This window comes from Equus asinus, chromosome 13 (assembly GCF_041296235.1).
Source record: "Equus asinus isolate D_3611 breed Donkey chromosome 13, EquAss-T2T_v2, whole genome shotgun sequence".
NCBI lineage: Eukaryota > Metazoa > Chordata > Mammalia > Perissodactyla > Equidae > Equus > Equus asinus.
Genome location: NC_091802.1, coordinates 59,921,392 through 59,944,635, shown reverse-complemented (window position 1 = coordinate 59,944,635; position 23,244 = coordinate 59,921,392). Strand labels below are relative to the sequence as shown.

The 23,244-nt window shown below is 43.1% G+C and overlaps 1 protein-coding gene across 7 annotated transcripts in view; it reads right to left on the bottom strand.

The window, feature by feature from the left end:
- The window catches only part of RPTOR (regulatory associated protein of MTOR complex 1), a 397,196-nt gene that overhangs the window by 316,078 nt on the left and 57,874 nt on the right, over positions 1 to 23,244 (bottom strand). For all 7 annotated transcript variants that reach the window (XM_044746113.2, XM_044746114.2, XM_070483827.1 and 4 more), the window contains exon 2: positions 542 to 644. In XM_044746113.2, the coding sequence (XP_044602048.2) occupies positions 542 to 644 (103 nt within the window). The remainder of the gene's footprint in view (positions 1 to 541; positions 645 to 23,244) is intronic.

Genomic DNA, 23,244 nt, shown 5'->3' with positions numbered 1-23,244 from the left:
TCTGAAAAATAACTCTGGCTAATGTCACACTTAATGGTAAGAGCCTAATGGTCAGAAACAAGTGAAGGTTACACACACTCTCATCACTTCCATTCAACACTGGACTAAAGATGCTCCGGGAAGGATGATGACAAAGAATTGAGCAGGCCTTCTTGTGCAATGAACTAGGACTCCTTGCTGTGGAAGTGAAGTACCTGCATACAGGTATCCGTCATTACATTTTAAGTGTATATAGCTACTATTATGTGCCAGATACAGGGCAAATTTAAATGAGAAAATTATATAATCCAACAGTCACTATTTTATTAATTTTCCTTGAAACACTTTCTCCACTACAAATCATAGTGAATGCATCTAAAATAACTTAAATGTTACATAACTCCAAAAAGAAATAAAAGCCTCAGATTTACACATACTAGTGACAGGCCTCCACTGGCCCAGGGCAGTGGAAGACAAGGCCTGCCAAGCCCAGAACCGCTACAAAGTGACCTTCAAACACAGTGACCTTGGAGACAGGCTGTAAGGAGGGACCCATGCTTACCAATCCAGCATTCTAAGCGTGCACAGGGGGTGGTCTTCACCACATCTGGAGGGTCCACACCGACATTCAAGCACAAAACTAAGGCAACACTGACGGTCTTCATCTGGAAACACAACAGAAAAAACAAGTATTTCAATGTGAAACTCACTGACGCAGCTGTTGCTAAAATGTCCCGGGAACAGACAAAGCCCTCTCCCCACCACTCTGCCTCTCCAGCCATTCTTCGCTCACCTGCTGCCTGTGCCGCCCGGTATTATTTCACGAGTGACTTCCTTCCTGGAAGACGGGGTTTCAGAGTAAAGTGGGCAGATGGGGAGGGGCTCATGGCAGCAGAGGCCTTTTTCTCAGGCTCCCTTATGATACATTTCCAGAAGCAAAATTTTTTGATCAAAAGACATAAACATTTTAAGGCACTTGATATATTCTGTCAAATTACTTTACAAAAACTTTGTACAAATTTACACTCTGACCACCTTATCACTATTCTTGTTACGTAACATAGTTAAATCATTTGATAAGAGAAAAATTGTCATAGGGATTTAGTTTGCATTCTTCAGGATTAGAAAGGCTGAATTGTTTTTTCAAATATGTATTCACTACTTGTATCTTTTATCATTTGTGGATTTTTAATTGTGTTTATACTGCCATTTACTTACTGGCATTAGTGATTTTTTCTGATTAATTTTCATATACTCTTTACATATTAAAGATTGTGTCCACATTATTTGTTGCAAATGTTGCCCTAGTCTGGCGTTTGTGACTGGATTCATTCCACACCAAAGCCTTGGGTCCATCATCGGATACAGCTTCCTGCACATCTGTTCCTTCTCTAGTGTCCCAGCCTCAGGAAACGTCAGCCCCACCTACCCAGCTGCTCAAGTCAGAAATCTGGGACCTATCCTTCCTTCAATTCGCTTTTCAGCAAACATTCATTGAGCACTACGACATAACAATCACTATTTTTAGGTGCTGAGGATACATCAGTAAATCAAAGAAATAAGAATCCTTGCAGGGAGGGGAGAGAGGACATTTCAGATAGGGCTACTGAGAGCCTGAGAGGTGCGAGGGCTATCTGAGCCAAGAGTTACCGGCCTTGACTCCTCCTCCACCCTACTCCTGAGCACCAGCGCCCGCCTTGGACTCAGCGCTCCATCTTTTTTATCCTACCACCTAAAAGTCTCCTGACTAATCCAGTTCACTATCTCCCTGCTCCAAATCACCACCAAGTCTGAGCTGTGCTCCAATCACTTTCCCGTCCGGGCTCCACTCGGCGGCAGAACCATGCTTTAAACACACTGGCTCACTGCCCAGTTTTCAATCACTCCTCAGACCTTCAAGATTTACGCCTAAGCTGCTCAACACGGCATTAAAGCCTTGTAAGACCCAACTCCCGCCACGCGCTCCACTTCGAGGCTCCCCGCTCTGGTTCTTCAGTCGCTTCACATCTTGGGTCCACTCGGCACGCCCACGGGGCCTTCAAGCACACAGTTATCACTGGCTGGAAGGCTCCCTCCTCCAGCTTCCTCATCTCGGACTCTCTCCAGCTCTCAGTCAGACATCCATTCTGAAGGAGGCCGTCCCCCAAATCCCAGTCAGGGCAGCGCCTCTGTCAAAGCCACCACGGCGTCTGTGCTTTCCTCCTGGCAGAGCTGGCCCTGCTCACCCTCCTCCCTCAGGGGATCTGCAGCTCCCCCGGGACTGAGCTGCCTCATGGGAACCCACAGTTGGCAGAGACCGCGGCTGGGCACCTATCTGCCGAGCGAGCGAACACATGGGTGGCTCCCAGTCTTCTGACTTGGTTTACATTTCACCCTTTAATCCACCGGGATGTTGTTTTGGTACATGATACAAGATGAGGATTAATTTTTTTCTCAAAAAATTATCCAACTATATCAATTCCCCCTGTTAAATAATGTCCCCCAAATTCACAAATTTGCAATGACTCCTTTAGCATATATTAATTCCCAGAGAGACCAAATTCTATTTCTGGGTAATCAAATTTATCCCATTAGCCTATCAACCAATACTTCCACTGGTACCACACTGATTTAAATACTTTATCTTTACAACATTTCACAACACTTGGAAGGCCAGCTTTTCTTCCTCACAATTTATTTTTTACTTTTACTTAGCTATATTTATATTCATGTATTTTTTCCCAAATTAGTCAGTTATTCAACTTTTTAATCCCATAGAGATTCTGACTAAAGTCACATTGAGCTGCATATTGATAATACTGATAATTTTAAATTGTCTTCTTTGATCTAATAATTCCATATATGAGAATTTGTCATAGGAAATACAAAAAATAATGATAATAATAAGGGAGAACATCTATGTGTAAAGATTTTCTTCACAGCATTTCTCAGCATGGAAAACAAGTGGAAATGACTTAAATTTTAAGTAAATAAGGAATGTTTAAGCACAGCATTAGATATACTCTTAACAGAATGATGCTTAGATTAAATTCTTATAATGTTAAATGAATAAAAACAGATTCAAGGGGCTGGCCCGGTGGCACAGTGGTTAAGTCCATGCGCTCCACTTCGGCAGCCCAGGGTTCACAGGTTCGAATCCTAGGTGCGGACCTACACAGCTCATTAGGCCACACTGTGGAGGTGTCCCACATACAAAATAGAGGAAGACTGACACAGATGTTAGCTCAGCGACAAGCTCCCTCAAGCAAAAAGAGGAAGACTGGCAACAGATGTTAGCTCAGGGCCAATCTTCCACACACACAAAAAAAGAAAAAAAAATAGATTCAAAATACAAAAAAAATTGCATTAAACATATAAATTAAGTTTGGCAAGAAGTGACAATCTCATAATATTCTATTTTTCTATACAGAAACATAGTATGATTCTCTCTTTTAATTTTTCTCAGCAATTAAAGTTCAAAGTTTTCTTCACCAGAAAGTCCCGTATGTTTCTCTTAAGATTATTGCCAGATACTTCATGAATATTTGGGGGAAATATAGTTCTACACATGTATTTTCCCCATAAAAGCTTCTTGTTGATAATTGCTGATACTTTCCTTTAGTTACTTCACTAAATTCTTCATTAACTTCATTAACTTTTTGGTGATTCTCTCTGGGTTTTATAAGTATACAAATACACTGCCTATGAATAATGATGAGTCTAGCTCATTCTTTCCAATCGACCATTCCTCTTTTTCTGTTTTAGGTCATACAGAATTGCCCAGAACTTCCAAAATAGTAGTATTTTGATGTACTATCATCATAAATGATGATAGTAGTGATCTTGGCACTTGGTTTAATGAAATTGTCATAAACGTTTCATAATTAAGAACGATGATGGCTACTGACTTGCAATCTAATCTTTATCACATCAGGAAAAGATTCCTCTGTTCAAAACAGAATTTAAAGTTGGGAGGAAGGAAGTATTTTAGTCTATCCTCTCCCAACACTTAAGAAAAACCAAGTAATTATTAATGATAATATCACTTTTTAAAGGAGTTGTACCCCCGCCTCCAAAGACACGCTGAAGAACAGTATCTTCCCATATACACATGCCAGAATCTTGTTACGAACTGCAAGAAACAAATGGTCCCTTACCTACTGTCAGGAGAAAAGGGTGAAATCAATCAGAGAGCAACAAAAGTTATTGTATTTGTTAGTCATTGTCCAATTATTTAAGTGACTGGTAATAATTACATACAGCTGATCAATTATTTTTATAGCAAACCCAGCCTTTGAGGATAAACTGCTTAAAACTAGAAGGTCCGTGGCCACATTTCTGTGATCTTCCTGCAGTCACGGTGAATAGCTATTAAGACCTGCTCTACAACATTTTTAAATCAAGGGCATTTCTTCCATCCTTTGTACCATGAAACTTTCAGGTCTCAGGGAGGCGTTGATTCAAACTCTGGGGCAAGTCTCAAGGAAAATGGTGCTTTGCTCATAGTCATCCCTAGGTCCCCTCCAGATGGAAGGGAAGCCTTCCATAGAGAAAATTATCTACACTGAGCAGGTCTCTACCATTTTCCAATAGATTGTCTGCGCCACCACAGCTTAGCTGGTTTCCCAAGTTTCTCACTTTCTCCTCCCCCTGCAAAGAGAACAACTCTTAAGCTGTTACGTTCCTTTCACGACGTCCAGTGGAAGGCCTACTTTAAGGGACAGCCTCCTCCACTGCTCCTCAGGTCAAGCTCTACATCTCGCTGCGTGAATGCCTTCCACGCCCACTGTGGATGGCCTGGCAGTGCCTCTCTCCTTGCATCCACATCCAGTACCCCCATACGCAGCCCAGGAGAAAGACAGGGGCTGCTGGGCTGTGAGTGCTCAGTAACTCACCTCAGTCTCTCTTCCTCTGACCTCCAGGAAGTTTACAGCAAGTCTCATGCCCGGTCATTTCTGATCATTTCTGAGCAAGAACGGCCTCCACTTATTAATGCTTACCCCCTAACAGGCACTGTGCCAGCAGCCGGAGCTCTCCACCTATTTTAATCCTTTACCAGAAGGCCATGAACCAGGTGGTTGTGTCTGCACTTTACAGAGGCATGGAGGGAGGAAGGAATTGGGGTGGAGGCACAAGGACTAAACCCAGGTCACTGGGATTTCACAGCTCCATTGCTGGCATATCTGCTTGTGCCTCTTAACCTCTTTGGGGTCAGGGAGGCGGTGCAGGATGAGGCAGGGCGCTTAGGAAGCATTCCAAACATCTCTGGTTATAATCCTGTTTCTTCTACCTCAGCTGACACTCTAGACAAACTACATTCCCTCCACCTCTACAACTGCAGCTACTAAACTTAAAAAAAATTCTCAGTAAAATAAATAATTTGATTTGGTTATAAAAATTCTTTTCTCTGAAGCTTTCCAAGTCCTTAGACAGAAATACTAACGGAAGAGCAAGAACCACTCTTTAGTCCTACGAGACGGCTGTAAAGGGCCTCACCTCGCCATGCCTTCAGCAAGCGAGGTCTTCATCACCAAACCAGTGTTACTCAGACCAACGACTTCTCTGTGGCTGCTTTAAAGAAGAGCACGGCCCTCAGACAGAAATGTACAGTCAGCTGCCGTCCATAAAGGGAGACAGGAGAGGAATTCATTTGATTCATCCTTGCTGATACAAAAAAGCAAACTCTACACCCTGCATTATACCGTTTAAGAAAAGAAGAAAAAAGTCTCAAGAATATATTGACATATGAACTAGAAAAACATATTGGTCTAACACCTAACTACCAATTTAATTCCACAGCTGGGCAAAAGGCATTACCAATAAATATCCTTAGGCCCCTCAAACATGTCTTGTGTTCCCCTGCAAATTATAATGGTCTTGGCCTGATTTCAAATATGGTGAATTTTAAATTCTTAGCTACACCTTAAAATGTCATTTTGGTATTTTATTTTCATTTCTATGGTAATCTCATTCCAAAAATTCTAGATTAATGGTTTTTAATAATACAGTTATAGCATTAAGAAAATGTAAGGGCTATCAAATTTAATGTGCCAAAAATTGCATAATAGTACATAAAATAACCATTTGGGACTTTAAAACATTTCTTCTCCAATGCAATATAATTGAAGATGACAGAGTTATATTCCCAGAGGTTAATTCTGAATTTGAAAAGAGTATCCATTTGAGAAGCTATATAACATGCAGTGATGGCTGAAAATGTATGACCTTGGACATGTCAGCTAATGCCAATCTCCCCCGAACAATTTCCCCACCCTTAAAGAGACGGTGGCTGCAGACGATCTCTTGGGCCCTGAAGACATCTCCAGTCCTAGAGTTTTGACTCAGGACTCGTCTCTGCAGCCGTACTGGAAGCATGGCAGCATGCTGCCCTATGATTCTGGGCCCACCGCAAAGGTCTCCACGTTACCTCGGATATGAGGTGGGAGAAGCTGGGACAGTAGGGCAGCAAGGGCCTGATGCTATTGTAACAGCCTGGGCAGTTTCTTGTATAATCCTCTGGCGTCAGCTGTGTTTTGAAATTCAGAATTTTTCAGATTTACAAAAGGTTGATATGGTACAGACCCCATTTCTCATATAACACACCCAGGAGAGCACAGAGCAACATCCAGTATTCAAAACCATTAAATTTCCACAGTGAGATGCACACATATCTACTAGCCACAGAATAAATAGAGACTACCAGGGGCCGTCCCGGTGACATAGTGGTTAAGTTTGCGTGCTCCACTTAGGTGCCTGGTGTTCACGGATTTGGATCCCAGGCGCTATCTACACACAGCTCATCAAGCCATGCTGTGGCGGTGTTCCACATACAAAATCAAGGAAGACCGGCACAGATATCTGCTAGCTCTGTGACAATCTTCCTCACCAAAAATAAAATAAAAAATAAAGATTACCAACAGGCTCACATCAGTCCGCGTCTAGTTTTGCCACCAAATGAGCTGTGAAAACATTTCCAGTGTTCCGAGTTTTTTGGATTTCAGAATTGCAGAGAGGGGCCTGTGGACCCAGATCACCACCCCTACTTGGAAGCCCCTGCATACTGAAGTGCTGTCACCTCATGGATTAAAAATACATTAATGCCTGTCACCATTCAAAGGATTCAAAACAAAATCACAAGGGATTCCTCTATTGGTTTCTTCCTACTTAATCGATCTGATAAACCATGTATTTTTTAAAAGATACGATGACCAAGTGGCACAACCAAACCCGAATATAAATTCACAGGCTGATATGCAATATTCACAGGCTGACATCCAAGTTGTTACCGCAGAATGAAGAAATTACATACGTTCCACTGGTCAATCACTGCTTTCCACTCTCCATATTGAGAGCGTGACTCACTCCTTATTCCTCCCAACATAAACAACTGAGCAATGGAAAATAAATAGAAAGCAAGACTGAGGTTTGCCATATATGCCACAACATTCAGTATTCCCGTTTGTCTGAGGCAAAGCCACCCAATTCCCAGCAGTGCTCATTAAGATTCAGAGCAACAAGCAAAAACTTTGAGCAGAGCCAAAGCTATACAAATGCATAATTTATAAAGAAAGTCAGAAACTAGAACATACAGCAGACAGAGTAGACACACCACAGGAGGCGGGGGCGGGGGTGGAGATCAAATTGTTGAAGAAAAGGAAAAACCGGTCCACTTCCTAACTCCCATCCCAAAGACTGCCAGAAAGAAGTGAACAGTCAATCTAGCAAGCAGCACATCTGACGGAATTTTTGCAACCAAAACCTGTGATACGAAACAAGATCCTCATCGCCACCAGCTCCTGTGTGAACTTGGGCGATTCCCTATCTGTATATTCCTTTGTTCATTTCAACAGGAATTGGAAATGAGGGGAGCGGTTCTGGAATTCATGAGCCCAGCTTGTTACCTTGAGCCAGAAGCCTAATTTAGGTTTAAGCACTCTTTTTTTAGGGCAATTTCTGTCTAGAGTTCCCTGCTTTTAAAATCTACCTCCACTCCTGTAAAATGGCCTCATAAAAGGGGAAGAGACGAGAGAGAACTTTTCCACAGTGAAAATCAGAAAGTCTTGTCCACTGCTATCCTCTCAAATCTGTGTAGACTTCCCCCTTTCTCACCCCTTCCTACTTCATGCAAATTGCTCAGGACACCGGCATCACAGATCCTGGAGAAATTCAGGTTTCTAAAGATCAAATTAAAGAACTACATACAAAATAGGTTTATTATAGAGATCCGAACTGCTTTAAACAACAAAGAAATCCCTTCTTAAAGAAACTCTATACTGAATCTTTTTGTAATTCCTTCATGAAACAAATGGTCTCCCCTGGCACCACCATGGCAAACCTGGACAGCTGTGACAGGGGTTCTGTCAATGACACGCCCACACTCTAGAGGCTCAGCTGGAGAAGCCGGTCTACTCAGCACTAACGAGCTGAGGGAGGAACAAGAATGGCTTCTTCGCCTTTTCTTGTAACACCTTATGAGGTGAAATTTAAAAAAAAAAAAGAATCCAACTAACTATTCAGTCTCCTTACCTAAAAAGTGAAAATAAAAATACTTATTTGTCACAGAGGGATAACATTAAGATACAGTCATGCATCACTTAACAATAGGTAAACATTCTGAGAAATGTGTTGTTAGGCCATTCTGCTGTTGTGCAAACATCCGAGTGTACTTACACAAACCTAGATGGTATAGTTTTCTACACCCCTAGGCTATATGGTACTGATCTTATGGGATCACCACGGTATATGTGGTCGTCATTGACCTAAACATCGTTATGCAGTGTGTGACCGTAGATATACTTACAAATTAACTCTAAATAATTCAACAATATAAAGTCCAAATATGGTCAACTTTATTCTGTTGAAGCCTAAGGGTCCTACTTGAAGGGCATAATTAAATGACGTATGTTAAATGATGGCATATGATGGCATATTACACCACCTTTAAAAACAAAGTTTCAGGTTGCACAACTCTGCTGGTGAACTCTGTTGGTAAACAGTGAAACTGGTGGTATGAAAATTATATCCCAATAAAGCTGTTAAAAAAGACATATTTTCAAAGAACGTTAAATGGCATGGGATGTATCGAAAGATAACTGAGTGAAAAGAGGGGGCCAGAACACGATATCCATAATTATTATTCCAAATGCGTAAATATACATATGCAAAGGAAACAGGGCCAGCCCTGATGGTCAAGTGGTTAAGAGCTAACGCTCCTCCTCAGCTGGGGTTCGCTCCTCCTCAGCTGGGGTTCGCTTCCCAGTCAGGGAACCACACGACCCTGACCACACCACCCATCTGTTAGTTGTGAGACTGTGGCGGCTGCACGTTGCTGTGATGCTGACAGCTACGCCACAGCTATTTCAAATACCAGCAGGGTCACCCATAGTGAACAGGTTTCAGTGGAACTTCCAGACTAAGATAGACTAGGAAGAAGGACCTGGCCACCCACTTCCAAAAACAATGGACACGAAAATCCTATGAATAGCAGCAGAGCATTGTCTGATTGAGTGCTGGAAGGTGAGAGGATGGCGCAAACAGACTGGGCAGGATTCTGCTCCACTGTACACAGGGGTGCTAGGAGTCAGAATCCACTCGACAGCACTAATGAAAAGGACAAAGAAAGAGAAAACAAGATGCCACAAGTGGTTGTGATCTCTGAGGAGCAGAATATGTGGATGGTTCCTCTTTTCTTCTTTGTACTTGGCCCTTCTGTATGAGTATTTTCAAATTTTCTACCATAAATATATGTTATTTCTATAAGCAGACAGTTATTTCTATAAGATAAAAATGATTTTATCACAATAGTCAAGGACTTTTTTATATGTATGCACGTATGTATATATAATTTTTACTATATCCTGAAGATATAGAAAATAACTTGCTCGGTTAGCTGAAGCTTAGACTAGTCTCCAAGGCAATGAGTGAGCTGGGCTGGGGTGAGGAAATACAATGCAAGTGACTCCAAGATGCTCACAGACAGAACTACGGGTCCACTTCCTCCCGAGAACGCCGCTCACCAAACTGAGCACAGTCCTCATCGCCCACGAGTACCTGTTCTTGGCACAACGAGTAGAGCTAAGGGCTCTAATCTATTTTTTCTCTACTCCTTCCCAGTTTAGGACACAAGATAAAGCCCACTGCGAAAACTTCTTTCAAGAGAACAAGATTTTCCAATTCAAAAAATAGATTGGTTTCAAGGCTCTTTAGAGACTTCTTTTATTTGATAAAACACTGGACTGCTGCTTTACTACTCCTAATGTAAATGAAAATTAGCAGCAGCAGCATGGGGCTGAGTCATTCATTCAGGACTAATTTTTCTTCCACTCTTCATTATCCAGCAATATGTTACCCACGGTACAGACTTCATAAAAACAATCCCAAGGCAAACAAAACCATGCAGAGCTCCCAGAGCAGCTAAAGAAAGACACCCACAGTGACTGGAACACCTGGATAACAGGCATTTCACAACGTAAAAGTCTGAGGATGCTAAGGGTGGCTGCTTTCTTCTGCTTCCCTCCAGCCTCTTCATTGGGCCAACCTACCTTATGAAGCATTGCTCAAAGGTCCCACAGCTCCAAATGGAGGGTAAAGTAGATTCTGATAACAGAGGCCCCGAAGAGGATCGCCACCAGCTGGCAAGAGGGCCCTACTAAATTTGTCAAGAGAGAAGTGTGGCTAAAAGGATGTTTTCAGGAAGACTAACTCACGACAATAACTAACATTTACTTAGAAAGAAAGAGAGTGGAGGCAGGGAAATTAGCCAGAAAGCTGTTATAGTGAAATAAAAAGGCCTTCACTAGGTGTGGCAAGAGTGGGAAGGGACAAGGGAGAAAGAAAGAAGCCCCTATTTCAAAGAGAACAGGCTATAGCATGTGCTGCTAAGTAGGTATCGGAGATGAAAGACAGGTAAATCAAAGGTCTCGCACGGCTGAAACTCCACAAGCCCCCACGGGGAACTGCGGGAGACACCTGCCACCTGTAGTTCCCCACAACCTCTTTAACACCTTGCGTACACCCTGATAACTTCCTATGCTATGGGTCCTACCTTCCCAAGGTAGAAAACACAAACAATTTTGTCTCAGACTTTGGCAGCTAAGGAGCCAGCGTGTGTCTGGGATTCCTCCAGCCGATGCACCTTTCCAAGAATCAGGTTCCAAAGCCAGCAGTGCCAGGCCACCGCTCCACAGGGAGGAGCAAGGCAGAGGCACCTGGCTCTTGAGGGTGGCAGCAGCAGGACTTCTAGGTTCCTCCCAATGTCCCAGTTGTTCAGCAGCCACAGAAGCCCCCTTGGGGGTCTTTGTAACTTCAAGGTCTGGCTCTGGGTCCTCCCGGAGATCCTTCAACAAATTTCTGCTTAACCTAGACAGCATGGATTCTAATGTCCGTAACTATGAATCCCCAAGGCCCTTAAGGGGAGAAACATTCAGAAGCCCAAATCATTGCTGGATTTAACTATATGGGCATCTTGTAATAATCACCAACTCAGGCATCATCAAACCAGGGAACTGAAGATACACACGGATTTTGCCAAGTGCTACTATCCCAACAAGCATGCCTGTTACCTCCAGTCTCACGCAGACTAGCTGACCATATCTGAGGGAAGGAAGAAGGAAACGAAAGGTCAAAGCTGACCCATCACTGGACCATCGCCATCACGAATCCTCCCAGGTCCTGAACACACTCAGTCTGAAGGAACCAAAAGTAGCATCTTGACCTCTCACTAATTTGATCTAAAACTGGTGCTGGCAACTCCTTTACATCTGGACGGCAAGTCTGGAGGTGGGGAGGTTCTGGAGGTTCCTGCAAGAGGGCCAAGTAACATCCAAGAGAGCCGACGGCAGGCCTGAAGCTCCAGGAGCAGGAACAGAAGCAGCAGCTGGGGGAGGGAGAAGCGGGGCCACAGGCTGCCTGCAGGAGGTTGTCAATGGCTTTTTCTGCCACCTAAAAACCTCCTCTTAATAAAATAATATCAGAACTCCTCCCACGACCCAATTATTCAAAGGAATTCTAAATGAGAAATTGCCACAGGACAGGGCCAAAGGTGGAAAGGATTATAAACATGAAATAACAAACAGTAACATTTCAATTTCTTTCAAAGTCGTGTTGATAAAGGTGATAGCACACAGGAATACTCTTTGGGAATTATCGACTCCTAAGCCAAGTTGACAGCAAACCATGGTCTATAGTCAAGCCCATGGCCCAGAATTCAACAAAAGGCAGTGCAGCTCACAACCTCTTCATCAGCTGCTTCAAAGCCTCCGGCCACTGTAGCTGTAACGACCTGAGTGGTGAGGTCCTACAGCTGCCACCCCCACCATCCCCACCATCACCATCCCCACCATCACCACCCCCACCATCACCACCCCCACCATCACTATCCCACCATCACCACCCCCACCATCACCATCCACTGTGTACATTTCTTCTTGACACTCTTGTGAACTCTGACTCTGACTGCCGAAAATATTTTTTCTTTTACATTCACTATTGCTCTGATCTCAGAAACAAGAGCAAAAACACAAAACACACCCAAATGAAGAAGGTCACATTTCATCAACACCTTGGTGCCACATTTGAACAAAGCAAAACCTAAACAGGGGTCTTCAAATCTGATGGGTTTTTCTCCAAAGACAACCAAGCATAAGGATCAAATATTCCTGAAGGAGCCATAAAAATTACTAGTTTCCAACAAAAATTATTATTTAAAAGAAAAGGAAAGAAAACAAACTAGATTTAGTGCTGGTGACAAAAAAAATCTCTTCCTGATATAGTAATTTTAAAGAAAAATCCAAGCAGAGCCTCAAAAACACATTTAGACTGGTTATTTTTTCTTTTAAAAAACAAAAAGCAAAAATAATTTCAAAAACAACATCCTTGAGGAAACAGTTCAAATGCGAATCAAGGCAAGGCCTCTGAACCACTGAAGATGTGTCCCTTCCTCAGGAGGCCACCGCTCCGCCCCACCCACCGCTGACCAAGCAGGCCTCTCAGACAGCAGCACCAGGCTCAGTGAGTATTTATTCATGGGTGGACCCTCCTGGACTGCAGGCGTGTCCACTACATGTTGTCATCTTTGAAGCCCCAGCACCTGGGGCCCTTGCTGACAATTCCTGGATAAACGTGGGAAAGAGAGAGGGAGAGTAGGGCTTTTTCAGAAGCTAGATGACAATCAAGGACCCCCCACTACTCCAGCAGTATCTTTGAGAGGCCCTTCACAAACACCTGGAAGAAAGTCAACATCCTACTCAAGTTCTATGACAAGAAATCCACGAACACAGCCACCCCTGAGCAGGGGGTTGAGTGCTGAGATGGACAACTCATCATCTTTGAAATCATAATGCTACCTCAGTAATGCTCACCACTGTGAAACCACAGAGGATCACCCAGATCCACTTTGGTCTTCTTCAAAGAGTCCGTCTATAAATGCTATTACATACTATGAGCATATTTTTATATGCATATTTATGCTTATAGAAAAGAAGGCACAGAGATAGGGATTCTGACTAGTCATTTCAAAATGTCTTCATCAAACACCTGTGGCATCAGAGGGAGTCATGGTCTCAGGGGCTATCTTCCAGGGAAAGGGAGATCCACGTCAGATTTCCTTCCAGAAATGCCCAACGGAAAAGCTTCGAACTCACTGTCTGACAGAACTGGAGAAGGCTATGCAGGGAAAAGTGACATTTGACCTGAGTCTGGAGAGAGAATTCAGAGGCCAATAAGAAGTGCCAGGCAATACAGGCCAACAGGAGCAGAAGCAGGCACGTGGCCAGGCTCTCCAGGAGGAGCGGTGACCAGAGGCTGCATGACACCAGAAGAGGCGTGCTTCCTCTATAGGAATGGGGTCCACGGAGGGTCCCTGGCTCTGGGGAACTGTGGTGATGTTTATGCACTGTGAAATTTGAGTTGCTTTTTGGTTCTTAATACACACATGCACTAATGTATATTATTTCCCTCTTAAAATTTCCACCCACACTATAGCCTTTCATCTTTGACGTGATTTTCAAATCAGCTTAAATTAAAAGTTCAAAGAAAAGTACTTCTATCTATAACACAACACAGGGTTCAGAGAAAAAATTAGTCACGCGGAGAAGGTTGGGAATCAGAATGGCTTCAGATATCTCAACACAGAAGATTTCCAACCTAGAATTTAAGAACTAGTAAGTCAATTAAGGGTGATGACAGAGTAAAATTAAGACTCATACAGAAAACTGTCCTATGGTGGAATGATAGAAAGTTCTCTTCTAAGTTAAAAACTGATCACCTCAGTAACACAATGTGAAGTAATCAACAACACCTAGAAGGCATTCTTGCCCAAAAGGCTTAACCTGAATATAATCATACCTCTGGATTAAACTTCTGGTTTGAAAGAATTGCAGGGGATAGAGAAACAAGTTAAATGATCCCATGAAGAAACAATCAGCAAAACCTAAATGTGGGATATTGCCCAACACAACCAGCCTGGACCCCTCCTCAAAAAGTCAGTGTTGCTTTTTAAAAAAAGTTCTAAATTTAGAAAAGACTAAAGAGACATAAATAAATGTAATGAGTAGATCTTGTTTTTTAAAAAACACAGCTATAAAAGATGTAGTGGAAGAGCTGAAGAAATCTGAATACAGACTAGACACTGGGTGTTACTGCGGAAGAGGCGTTGACTCTCAGGAGTGGCGTCAGTACTGCGTTTAGGAAGGAGGAGATGCACGCAGAAGTGTTCAGGAGGAAAGAGTCACGGTGTGTGCTACCTACTTTCAAACGACTCAAAAATAAACAAAAATGTAAGAAAAATGGCAAATATGGCAAAATGTAAACAACGGTTGGCTCTAAGTGGAGCCAACTGTGAAGACCAATACCCTTCTTTCAATTCCTCTAGCTGTATGGAAGTTTTTCAGAATAGAGACTTGGAAGCAACCTTTAGGGAAAAAAACAAAACTGATCACAACAAGAACCCAAGCAAAAATATATTCTATTGCTCAAAACTAGTTTCCAGGTAATAAAAGGGATTTTAGTTTCCATGAAAGGACAAGTTCTGAAAACGATTCCACTCAGCAGACTGCACCAACATCCGCACCACTCTGAAAACCAATAGAAAAGCAGAGGGGCAACAACACCCAACGTCAGACACACTTTCTGCCTTTCTTGCTAAACAGGTATGTTGCATGACAGCACCTTCAGTACGACACTAAGCCTGTAAGTCCAAGAACTTTCTGGGTTTTCCTTCAGGAGTGAATTCTAACACGTCAGGGAAAGCAATGCACCCTCTGGCCTTCTCTTTCTCAGTAATACAGGGCATTCCTTCTCTGTGCTTCTGTCATCGGCCAAATGACCACATCACGAAGTTCTACTGCACATTCACTCCCTCTCAGCGACAGCAGCCGCACAAGAAACATCCAGGAATACAGCCACGAGACCGCTACCTTCTGCCCTTTCCCCAGGCAAAGATTTCATAGCTGGCCCCTGTGCACCTAACCAGCGAATCAATTCCCTCCCTGCACCGTTATCTGACCACACCACGGAGAGGGCAGGCAGCATTACAGCCCCATCATTTTTTAATTACTAGTCAAGAAAATTAAGCCCACTGAACCCTTCTTACCAACAACAACAAAATACTTGCTCACTTTAATGAGCTATGCTAATTGACAACAACAGGAACATTATACACTACATGAACAAAATTCAGAAATGCTTTCCGTCTATATCATCATAATGTTGTATAATTGAGCTTTTGCTGTACGTAGCAGGAATAGGAAATGTTTTACATTTTGCTTAGCTGACTGTATAATGAAAGCAGTAAAACTGAACAAGCATGGAGAGGGGGAGGGGAAGGGCTAGGGAGGAGGTGAATGAGGAGAAGATGGGTAGAGGGGAAACGGGAGGGGGAGGAAGCGGGAAGGAGCAAGACGAGGAGGCAGAAAGTCCGCTTCCTCCTGGATATTCTCTTGTGTGGCTTAGTACCCTTCTGTCCTCTGACTTCTCCTTGTCATCGTCCCCTGCCTCCCACCCACCCCAAATCTGCTCCACTCGTGTCATCTTCTATGTGAGAGAAGGGCACTGCCAATCACCCAAGTCTAAAATCTGGACATTTCACCCCAATCTAATTTTCCCCTAGGCCTAGCACTTTTACCTACAAATTGATATCCACTCTGTACTTTCTCCATCCCCTGAGTTCAGGACTCGGCCTCTCTCTCCTCCATGACTGCAACACATTCTTAACTGCTCCCCTCCAACCTGACCCCCTTCAATACATCTCCATCTTTTTTTTTTTCAGCGAGGAAGATTAGCCCTGAGCTAACATCTGTTGCCAATCCTCTTCTTTTTTTGCTTGAGGAAGATTAGCCCTGAGCTAACATGCATGCCAATCTTCCTCTATTTTGTATGTAGGATGCCTCTACAGGATGGCCGGTGAGTGGAGTAGGTCTGCGCCCGGGATCCAAACCCATGAACCTGGGCCACCCAAGCAGAAAACGCAGAACGTTAACCACTCAGCCAGGGGCTGGCCCCTATATATTTCCATCTTAATGCCGCATGTGCCTTCTACACTGACATTCTAACCATGCTATCACCATCACCTGGAAAGCACTCCCTGGAGTGGTTTAAGAGCCTACGTGATCTGGTTTCTGCCTCATTTGTCATTGCACCTTTACATTTACATGCACTGCCAACAGCTCCCAAAACATACGAGGTTCTGTCACATTCCCTGCCTTTCCTCTGCCTGGAATGCCCTTCGCTTCACCATCTGCTTAATTAACTCCTGGAAACCTTCATCCAGGCTGAGTTCCTGCCTTTGGTCTGTTCTTCCAAAGCAACGACTCTCCCTGAAGCCTTAGCACACCATGTGAGCCCATGTTGCATCCACACTGAAGCACTGATGGCAATGCTGGTGTGCCGGGGGCAGAGCACCTGCTGGGGACAGAGACCCTTTATAAATTAGACATGAGCACTGCTCTCCAGAGATTATGATGCACGTGTGCACACATGTGCACACACCCATGAGATTCTCAGCATGGGAGCTATTGTTACTGCTGGGAGCACACCACAGTCTCCCAGCATGCTATGGAGAGAAGAGTTTGCAAACCACTGGCAAGGCCAAAATGCATGCCCTGTGGCAGAGAAGGGCTACCCACACCTGGGGCTGGACGTCCCCATGTACTGTGCACAAAGCAGGCCAGAGTCCCAGGTCATTTAGCACAACCATCTCTTTGCTACCTGTGGGGTTACAGATTATGGTTTTACATTTGCAAATCATCTACTCTAAGACCTTTAAGTCTTCTAGAAAGTTACGAAGCCCAGAAATACCCACACACGTGTGAGGAACTGGTATATATTCCAGACGTGGCGATATAAAGCCGAGGAGAAAGATATGCTTTGACAACTGACCGTACATGTGGGGAAAATACATCTAGATCTACCTTAGACCTCAAAGAGATTACAGACCTAAGTGTGAAAAACAAAACTGCAAAACATTGAGAAGAACGTAGTGTAGAGCAACTTTATGAGCCCAGGGTAGGGAAGGGTATGCAAATATGGAAAAAAGAATCTACAAATATACAAAGAGCACATAAGGGGGGAAAATGACAAAGCTGACTACACTGAAATTTGAAACTCTCATAAGACAGACACAAATACACATCCACACCACATACAGATTTAGCGAAAATGTTCATCTATATCCATGACTAAAGCATCTATTTTGTTTAAAAGAAAAATTAAATGACAAAAATCAAAAAATACAAAAAAGGACGAAAAATACAAACAAGCAATTTCCAAAAGAAAAAACGCAACTGGCCAACACACATACTAAAAAACGCACAACCTCACTATTTTCAGAGAAATACAGACAAGATAGCATTTTACCTCATAGTATGGAAAAAAATTTTCAAGTCTGACAATAGCTAGTATCAGCAAGGCTGTGGTTCAGCAGGAGCTCTCAGACACTCCTGGACGTGGGGGCAGAAAGGTACTCCCTCTTCAGAGAGAATTCTGCCAACAGGATAAAGTTGAAGAATGTACACACCCTACAACTCAATTCCATTTTCAGGTAAATACCCTAGAGAAACTCTCACACGTGCAAAGGAATGCACGCAGAAGGACTGTCCTGAGAAGTGATAAAACTAGAAACGACCTAACCGCCCACCAACAGGGACCGGATGCAATATGTGCCGTATGTTCAGAGAGCGGAACACCACCTGCAGGTGACGAACAAACGATTTTTACAAGACATCAATTAGGCCCTAAATATTTCCATGTGTTTTCAGATGAATGCAAAGATTGGAGAAGATGTTATTAAAGCTACGGAAGTGAAGGGCAGCACAAAGAACTGACTCTTCTGACTGCAAGAAGCCAAGTATCCCACCTGTGAAATCATCACAGAAATATGGCCAGCAGGGACAGGCAGTATACGAGAAAACCTAAATCAAGCTCTTCAGGATAGCTTTCTGCTTCTCTAGGAAGAACCACTATACCTCATTCAATGTTGCTGAGATGACAACAACTAGACACAGAGACTGTACTGTACGCAATAAAGCGCTGCGTCCATGGCAGCAAATTCTAGCAATTACGGGCACTTGACCATGCCTACAAGTCATCTGCAGAGTGTAGCGGTCCTATCGAAACCACACGAAGGAGCACCAGCTTCCTCACTGTAAACGAGGACACAATAAACACTGAATCGGAAGAGAGACACGTCAGCAACCTGTTGTGGCTGGACCCTGGCACTTTGTTGCCAAAAGGGAAGGAAAAGCCTCAGACACTGCTGCACTCAGCAGGCCACAGTGGCCATGAGAAGGCAGCAGTGACCACAGCCTGTGGAGTTAAATAAACCTAGGATCCAACCCTGTCCTCACACACATCAGAGCTCAGCCTTGGAAGCGTCTGCAGCCTCTGTGAGTCTGTTTCTTCCTCTCTTACCACCCCCACCTACGTCATAGGGTTGTGTGAGGGCCAAATGGGGGGAAACGCGGATTAGAGCACAGCAGCGGTGAGGATGGCAACTCAAATGATGGCCCACAAAGCTTTCCACGAAGCGACAGGGAAAGGTCTCAAAAATACTCCATTAAACAAAAAAAGGAAATTGCAGAACAACGTAGGCAGAATGCTGCTTTTTGCCTAAGAAAAGGAGGGAAATGCAACTATATACTCTTATTTGTTTGCATTTGCACAAAGAAGCACTAGACGAGCACACGACAAACCGCGTTCCACGGTTCATAACAGGGGGGAGGGAGGCGGCAGGCGCAGGAGGGGGCCTTCTCAGTCTAGCTTTTCAGAGCGCCCAGATGTTTGAACCACATGAATCTACTACCTATTCAAAAAGATACAAGTAGATTGATAAAAGTGTCTATCATTCTCAAAATCAAAGGAATTAAGTGACAAGTAAAAATCTTAAAATACAAATACGTTCTTTCCACCATTAAACACAACATTAGCAATTTACCACTAGCAAAACTACATCATTTTATCACATTAAATTAATGGTGTTCATTTGGATTTTGCAGGTTTTGTAGTTGGATTTCTATTTCATTTGTATGTTGGTTTTGGATTTATAGGTGCATAAAATTCCTTAACCATAAGGAATTCATACCTACACCTTTAGGGTTTATATATTTAAGCAGGATTATATTTTCTGATTGTGAACAGGGTTTAATTAACTTTAAAAGAATCAAAGATAGAGTTCACTTAGTGTGACATGTGGAAGCGCAATAAGCAGCCATCTAGTAAGGACGGGGTCTCCCAATGACAGATAACTTACCCCCAGTTCTGCGGCATCCAGGGGTCAAAAATGTTGCCCAATTCCTCTAACAAAGCAATGCCAAAAATATTGGAGAGGATATAAAATCAAATTTAACTTAAAAAAAAGAATACACACACATATACACACACATATATACATACTCCATAAGAAACTTCAGGGAAGTGAAGCACAGAACACTTGGTTTTGGAGTCAGGCATACTGAGTTTGAATCCTGATCCGACCACTAAGTGGCAAGACTAGAAATCACGAAAGGTTACAAAAAAGTAATAATCAGCTAGTAAGCCTTGAAAACACTTTATTGATAGTGAGACTAAAACCAAAGATTTTTTAAACATTATCAAAATTATAATTTTAGATCCAAAATTGCCTTCAATTACAACTAAAATCTGATACTATCAACAGCCACAGAGTAATAAAATTTTCACATAGTTTTCAACAGTAAAAAGCTGGGAAAAAACCTCAGGACTGCAGGCACCTCACCTTATCGTGCATATACGTCCTACTCAGCTGCCAATACATAATTTGTGGCCTTCTTTCATTTGCTTCATCTATAATGGGTCATTTTCCTTGTTAGATAATGAATCTTTAACCTAAGTAGCTGCCTCTAGAAATCCAGAGTTTCAATCAGAAAATGGCCCTACTGATTGCTAAGAAGTATTATTCACAGGTAGATATGCAATTAACCATATTCTCCAAAAAACCTTTAAAGGAATGAACAGATATCCGGGTAGATATGTAGGTAGGTAAACAGGTTACGAGTGAATAAATGGATAGGCAGATAGAGAAATAGATACCGGATGAGTAAATGGGTGAGTTGGTAGGTAGATTAGATTAGATTAGATCAATAGACAAGGTAGATTACGAGTGAATAAATGGGCAGGTAGGTAGGTAGGTAAGATAGACAGACAGACAGACAGACAGATAGATGGATTCAAACAGAAGCCTGAAATCTGCCTCAGGCAAATGATTTCCCACAGTGTCATCACTAAAACAAACCATGCAAATACACGCAACAGGACACTCCCAAAGTCCAAATGAGAACTGTCAATCACTAAGAACTGCTACATAAATGCAGCCATTCTTAAAGATCATGTGACAGTTTTTTAGCAGCTAAGGAAACCACCTCCTTAAAAAATGTACTGGTAAGAGACACCCATAGAAAACAAAAGCACCATGCCTGACAGACCTCCCACTTACGAAAACCTTGAATGTCACACAGCTATTTGTATTCCAAAAACTTGGACAGCAGAGGACAATCAGATCCAGAGTTACACCAGTTCCCAAAGAGCAAATCCACCATCTGTCTGATTTGACTACCACTGGTTCACCCCTGTGGACCCAGGGCCTGGGATGTGACAGGCCCTCATCACGAGCAACTGAACAGATGATCTGAGAGTGCCTAGCGTGTGTCAGTGCCACGCAGGCTGCTGTATGTTCATAACTTTTCATTTTCAAACAAAGGTAAATGTTATCGCCTCTATTTCACACTTCAGGAACTGTAGCTCAGGAAGAGAGATGCCAAGTGATCCCAACCAGGACTGAAATCTCGTTCTATCTATTTTGCAGGCAGTACACCCCATTTGTTTTGAGTCACCACTAGAGAAGAGACTTGAGGCATTCCCTCCCTGGCTGCAGACAATGGCCTCCTCTCCAGTAACCCCTGAAGGGCACAGTTAGAGAAAGACCCTGCCCAGTGCTCTCCAGCACCAACCAACCTATTTTCACTGACTCTTACAGCTTGGAAAGGGTTTTACACATTATCTGCTCTGTCATCCACCACCTCCCCACATTTTTTTCCTTAACTTTCAAAAGATGAAACCTGAGAGATTACATAACTTTCATCACAAAACTATTATTTAGTAGAAGACTAAGACCAAACCCCAAGCTGTCAGTAACCTCACCGCAAAATACTGAGTATTAAGTATCCAGTAAAATAGACCTAGCCATATTTTACTCAAATCCATAAGAAAAAAAGTACACCAAAGTCCTGTTTCTATCAGACCCACACCAAGAATGGACGCCCACTTCAGGAACAGACTGGGAAGCCTGCTGGAGTGGGACAGAAGGGGCCAACAGAACTAGCGATGGGCTAGCCCAGGCCCACCTGCACGCAGCTGGATGTGGCTGTGTCCCAGGCACACAGAAGCCCTGAGTGCACGGCCAGCATGCAGGATTTCACCTTCTGGACCAGAGGGAGACCATCATTAGCAATCCTGCTCCTGAAGCGACTCTCTGCTTCTCTTCCATCAAAAGACTGGGCTCATTACTGTTTCAATGATAGCCTCTAAATTTAGAAACAGAGAGAAAATTATTTTAACCACTTTTGTAATACAAATATATGTTACAGGTACTTAACAGTTAGTTAAAATTCAATGCTGTTCTCACAAAAGCAACTCTCCGCCAGCATTTAGTGCCTGCACAAAACAGAAGTTCAGTTTCCATCCAATATTAACGTGAAATTCTAAAAAACTAAGCCTTTTCTTCTCCCAACATATCTGCCCCTTCCCTTTAGTGGTTACAACTATATTTCAGTATTCGGCTGAAACTGGCTTTATGCTGAACACCTGTTTTCCTTCCGGGAGTCTGGAATTTTGGTACCTGCCAAGACTGCAGAGGCTGCCTACATGACCAGCCCCCGGTAAAAACCCTGGGTGCTGAGTCTCTACTGAGCTTCCCCAGTCGGCAACATTCCACACGTCTGGCCTTAACTTGTTTCTGGGGGAACTGGGTGTGTCCTGTGGGACACCCCTGGGAGAGGACCCCTGGCACTCATGCCCGGTTTCCCCCATACTTCATCCCATGTGCGTTTTCCCTGGGCTGGTTTGGCTCTGTCTCCTTTCACTGTAATAACCAAAGCCATGAGTACTACGTGCTGAGCCCTGGGAGTCCTCCTAGGGAACCACTGAAGCAGGGGGTGGTCTTGGGGACCTTCCATGCGGTACTGCATTTGTACAACCAAACAATAATCAACTTTTCTCCCTATCATCCCCTCAACCCTTCAAAGGATATATCATTGCCTACCAATTACAAGCTTTCCTACAAATAGCACTGAATGGGTCAGAAATGCATCTTCCCCCCTAGGCCCCTAAATTTAATGCAAATTAGTACTTGATTACAAATCAGACCTTCAACTAGATCTTAAGCTCTCAGAAAAGTAACCGTTTATGCCAAATCCCCCTCATCCTGAGCTTTCACTCTTCAACAGTTTCCTGATAGGTTTCTCTTAGAGTGACAACAGGATAAATTAGGTTTAATATAATTTTAAATTTACTCGACAAAGTCCAGAGGTGAGATTGTTGAGATAAAAGTGAGATGATTCTTGTTGATAGAGATGTTTTTCATAACAAAAATAAACAGCATGATGAGGCAGGTAGCAAATCCAACCACCATAATAGTTCCCACTTTTCACCATAATAGTTCCCGATTCAGGAAAAAAACCCAAAACCAAATAAACATGGGAAGGAGCAAGGAACAAAGCTTCTGATCTGTGATGACCACCAAATGGAAGAACTCAAGAAAACTCAGGGGTCTTCACCAACGGC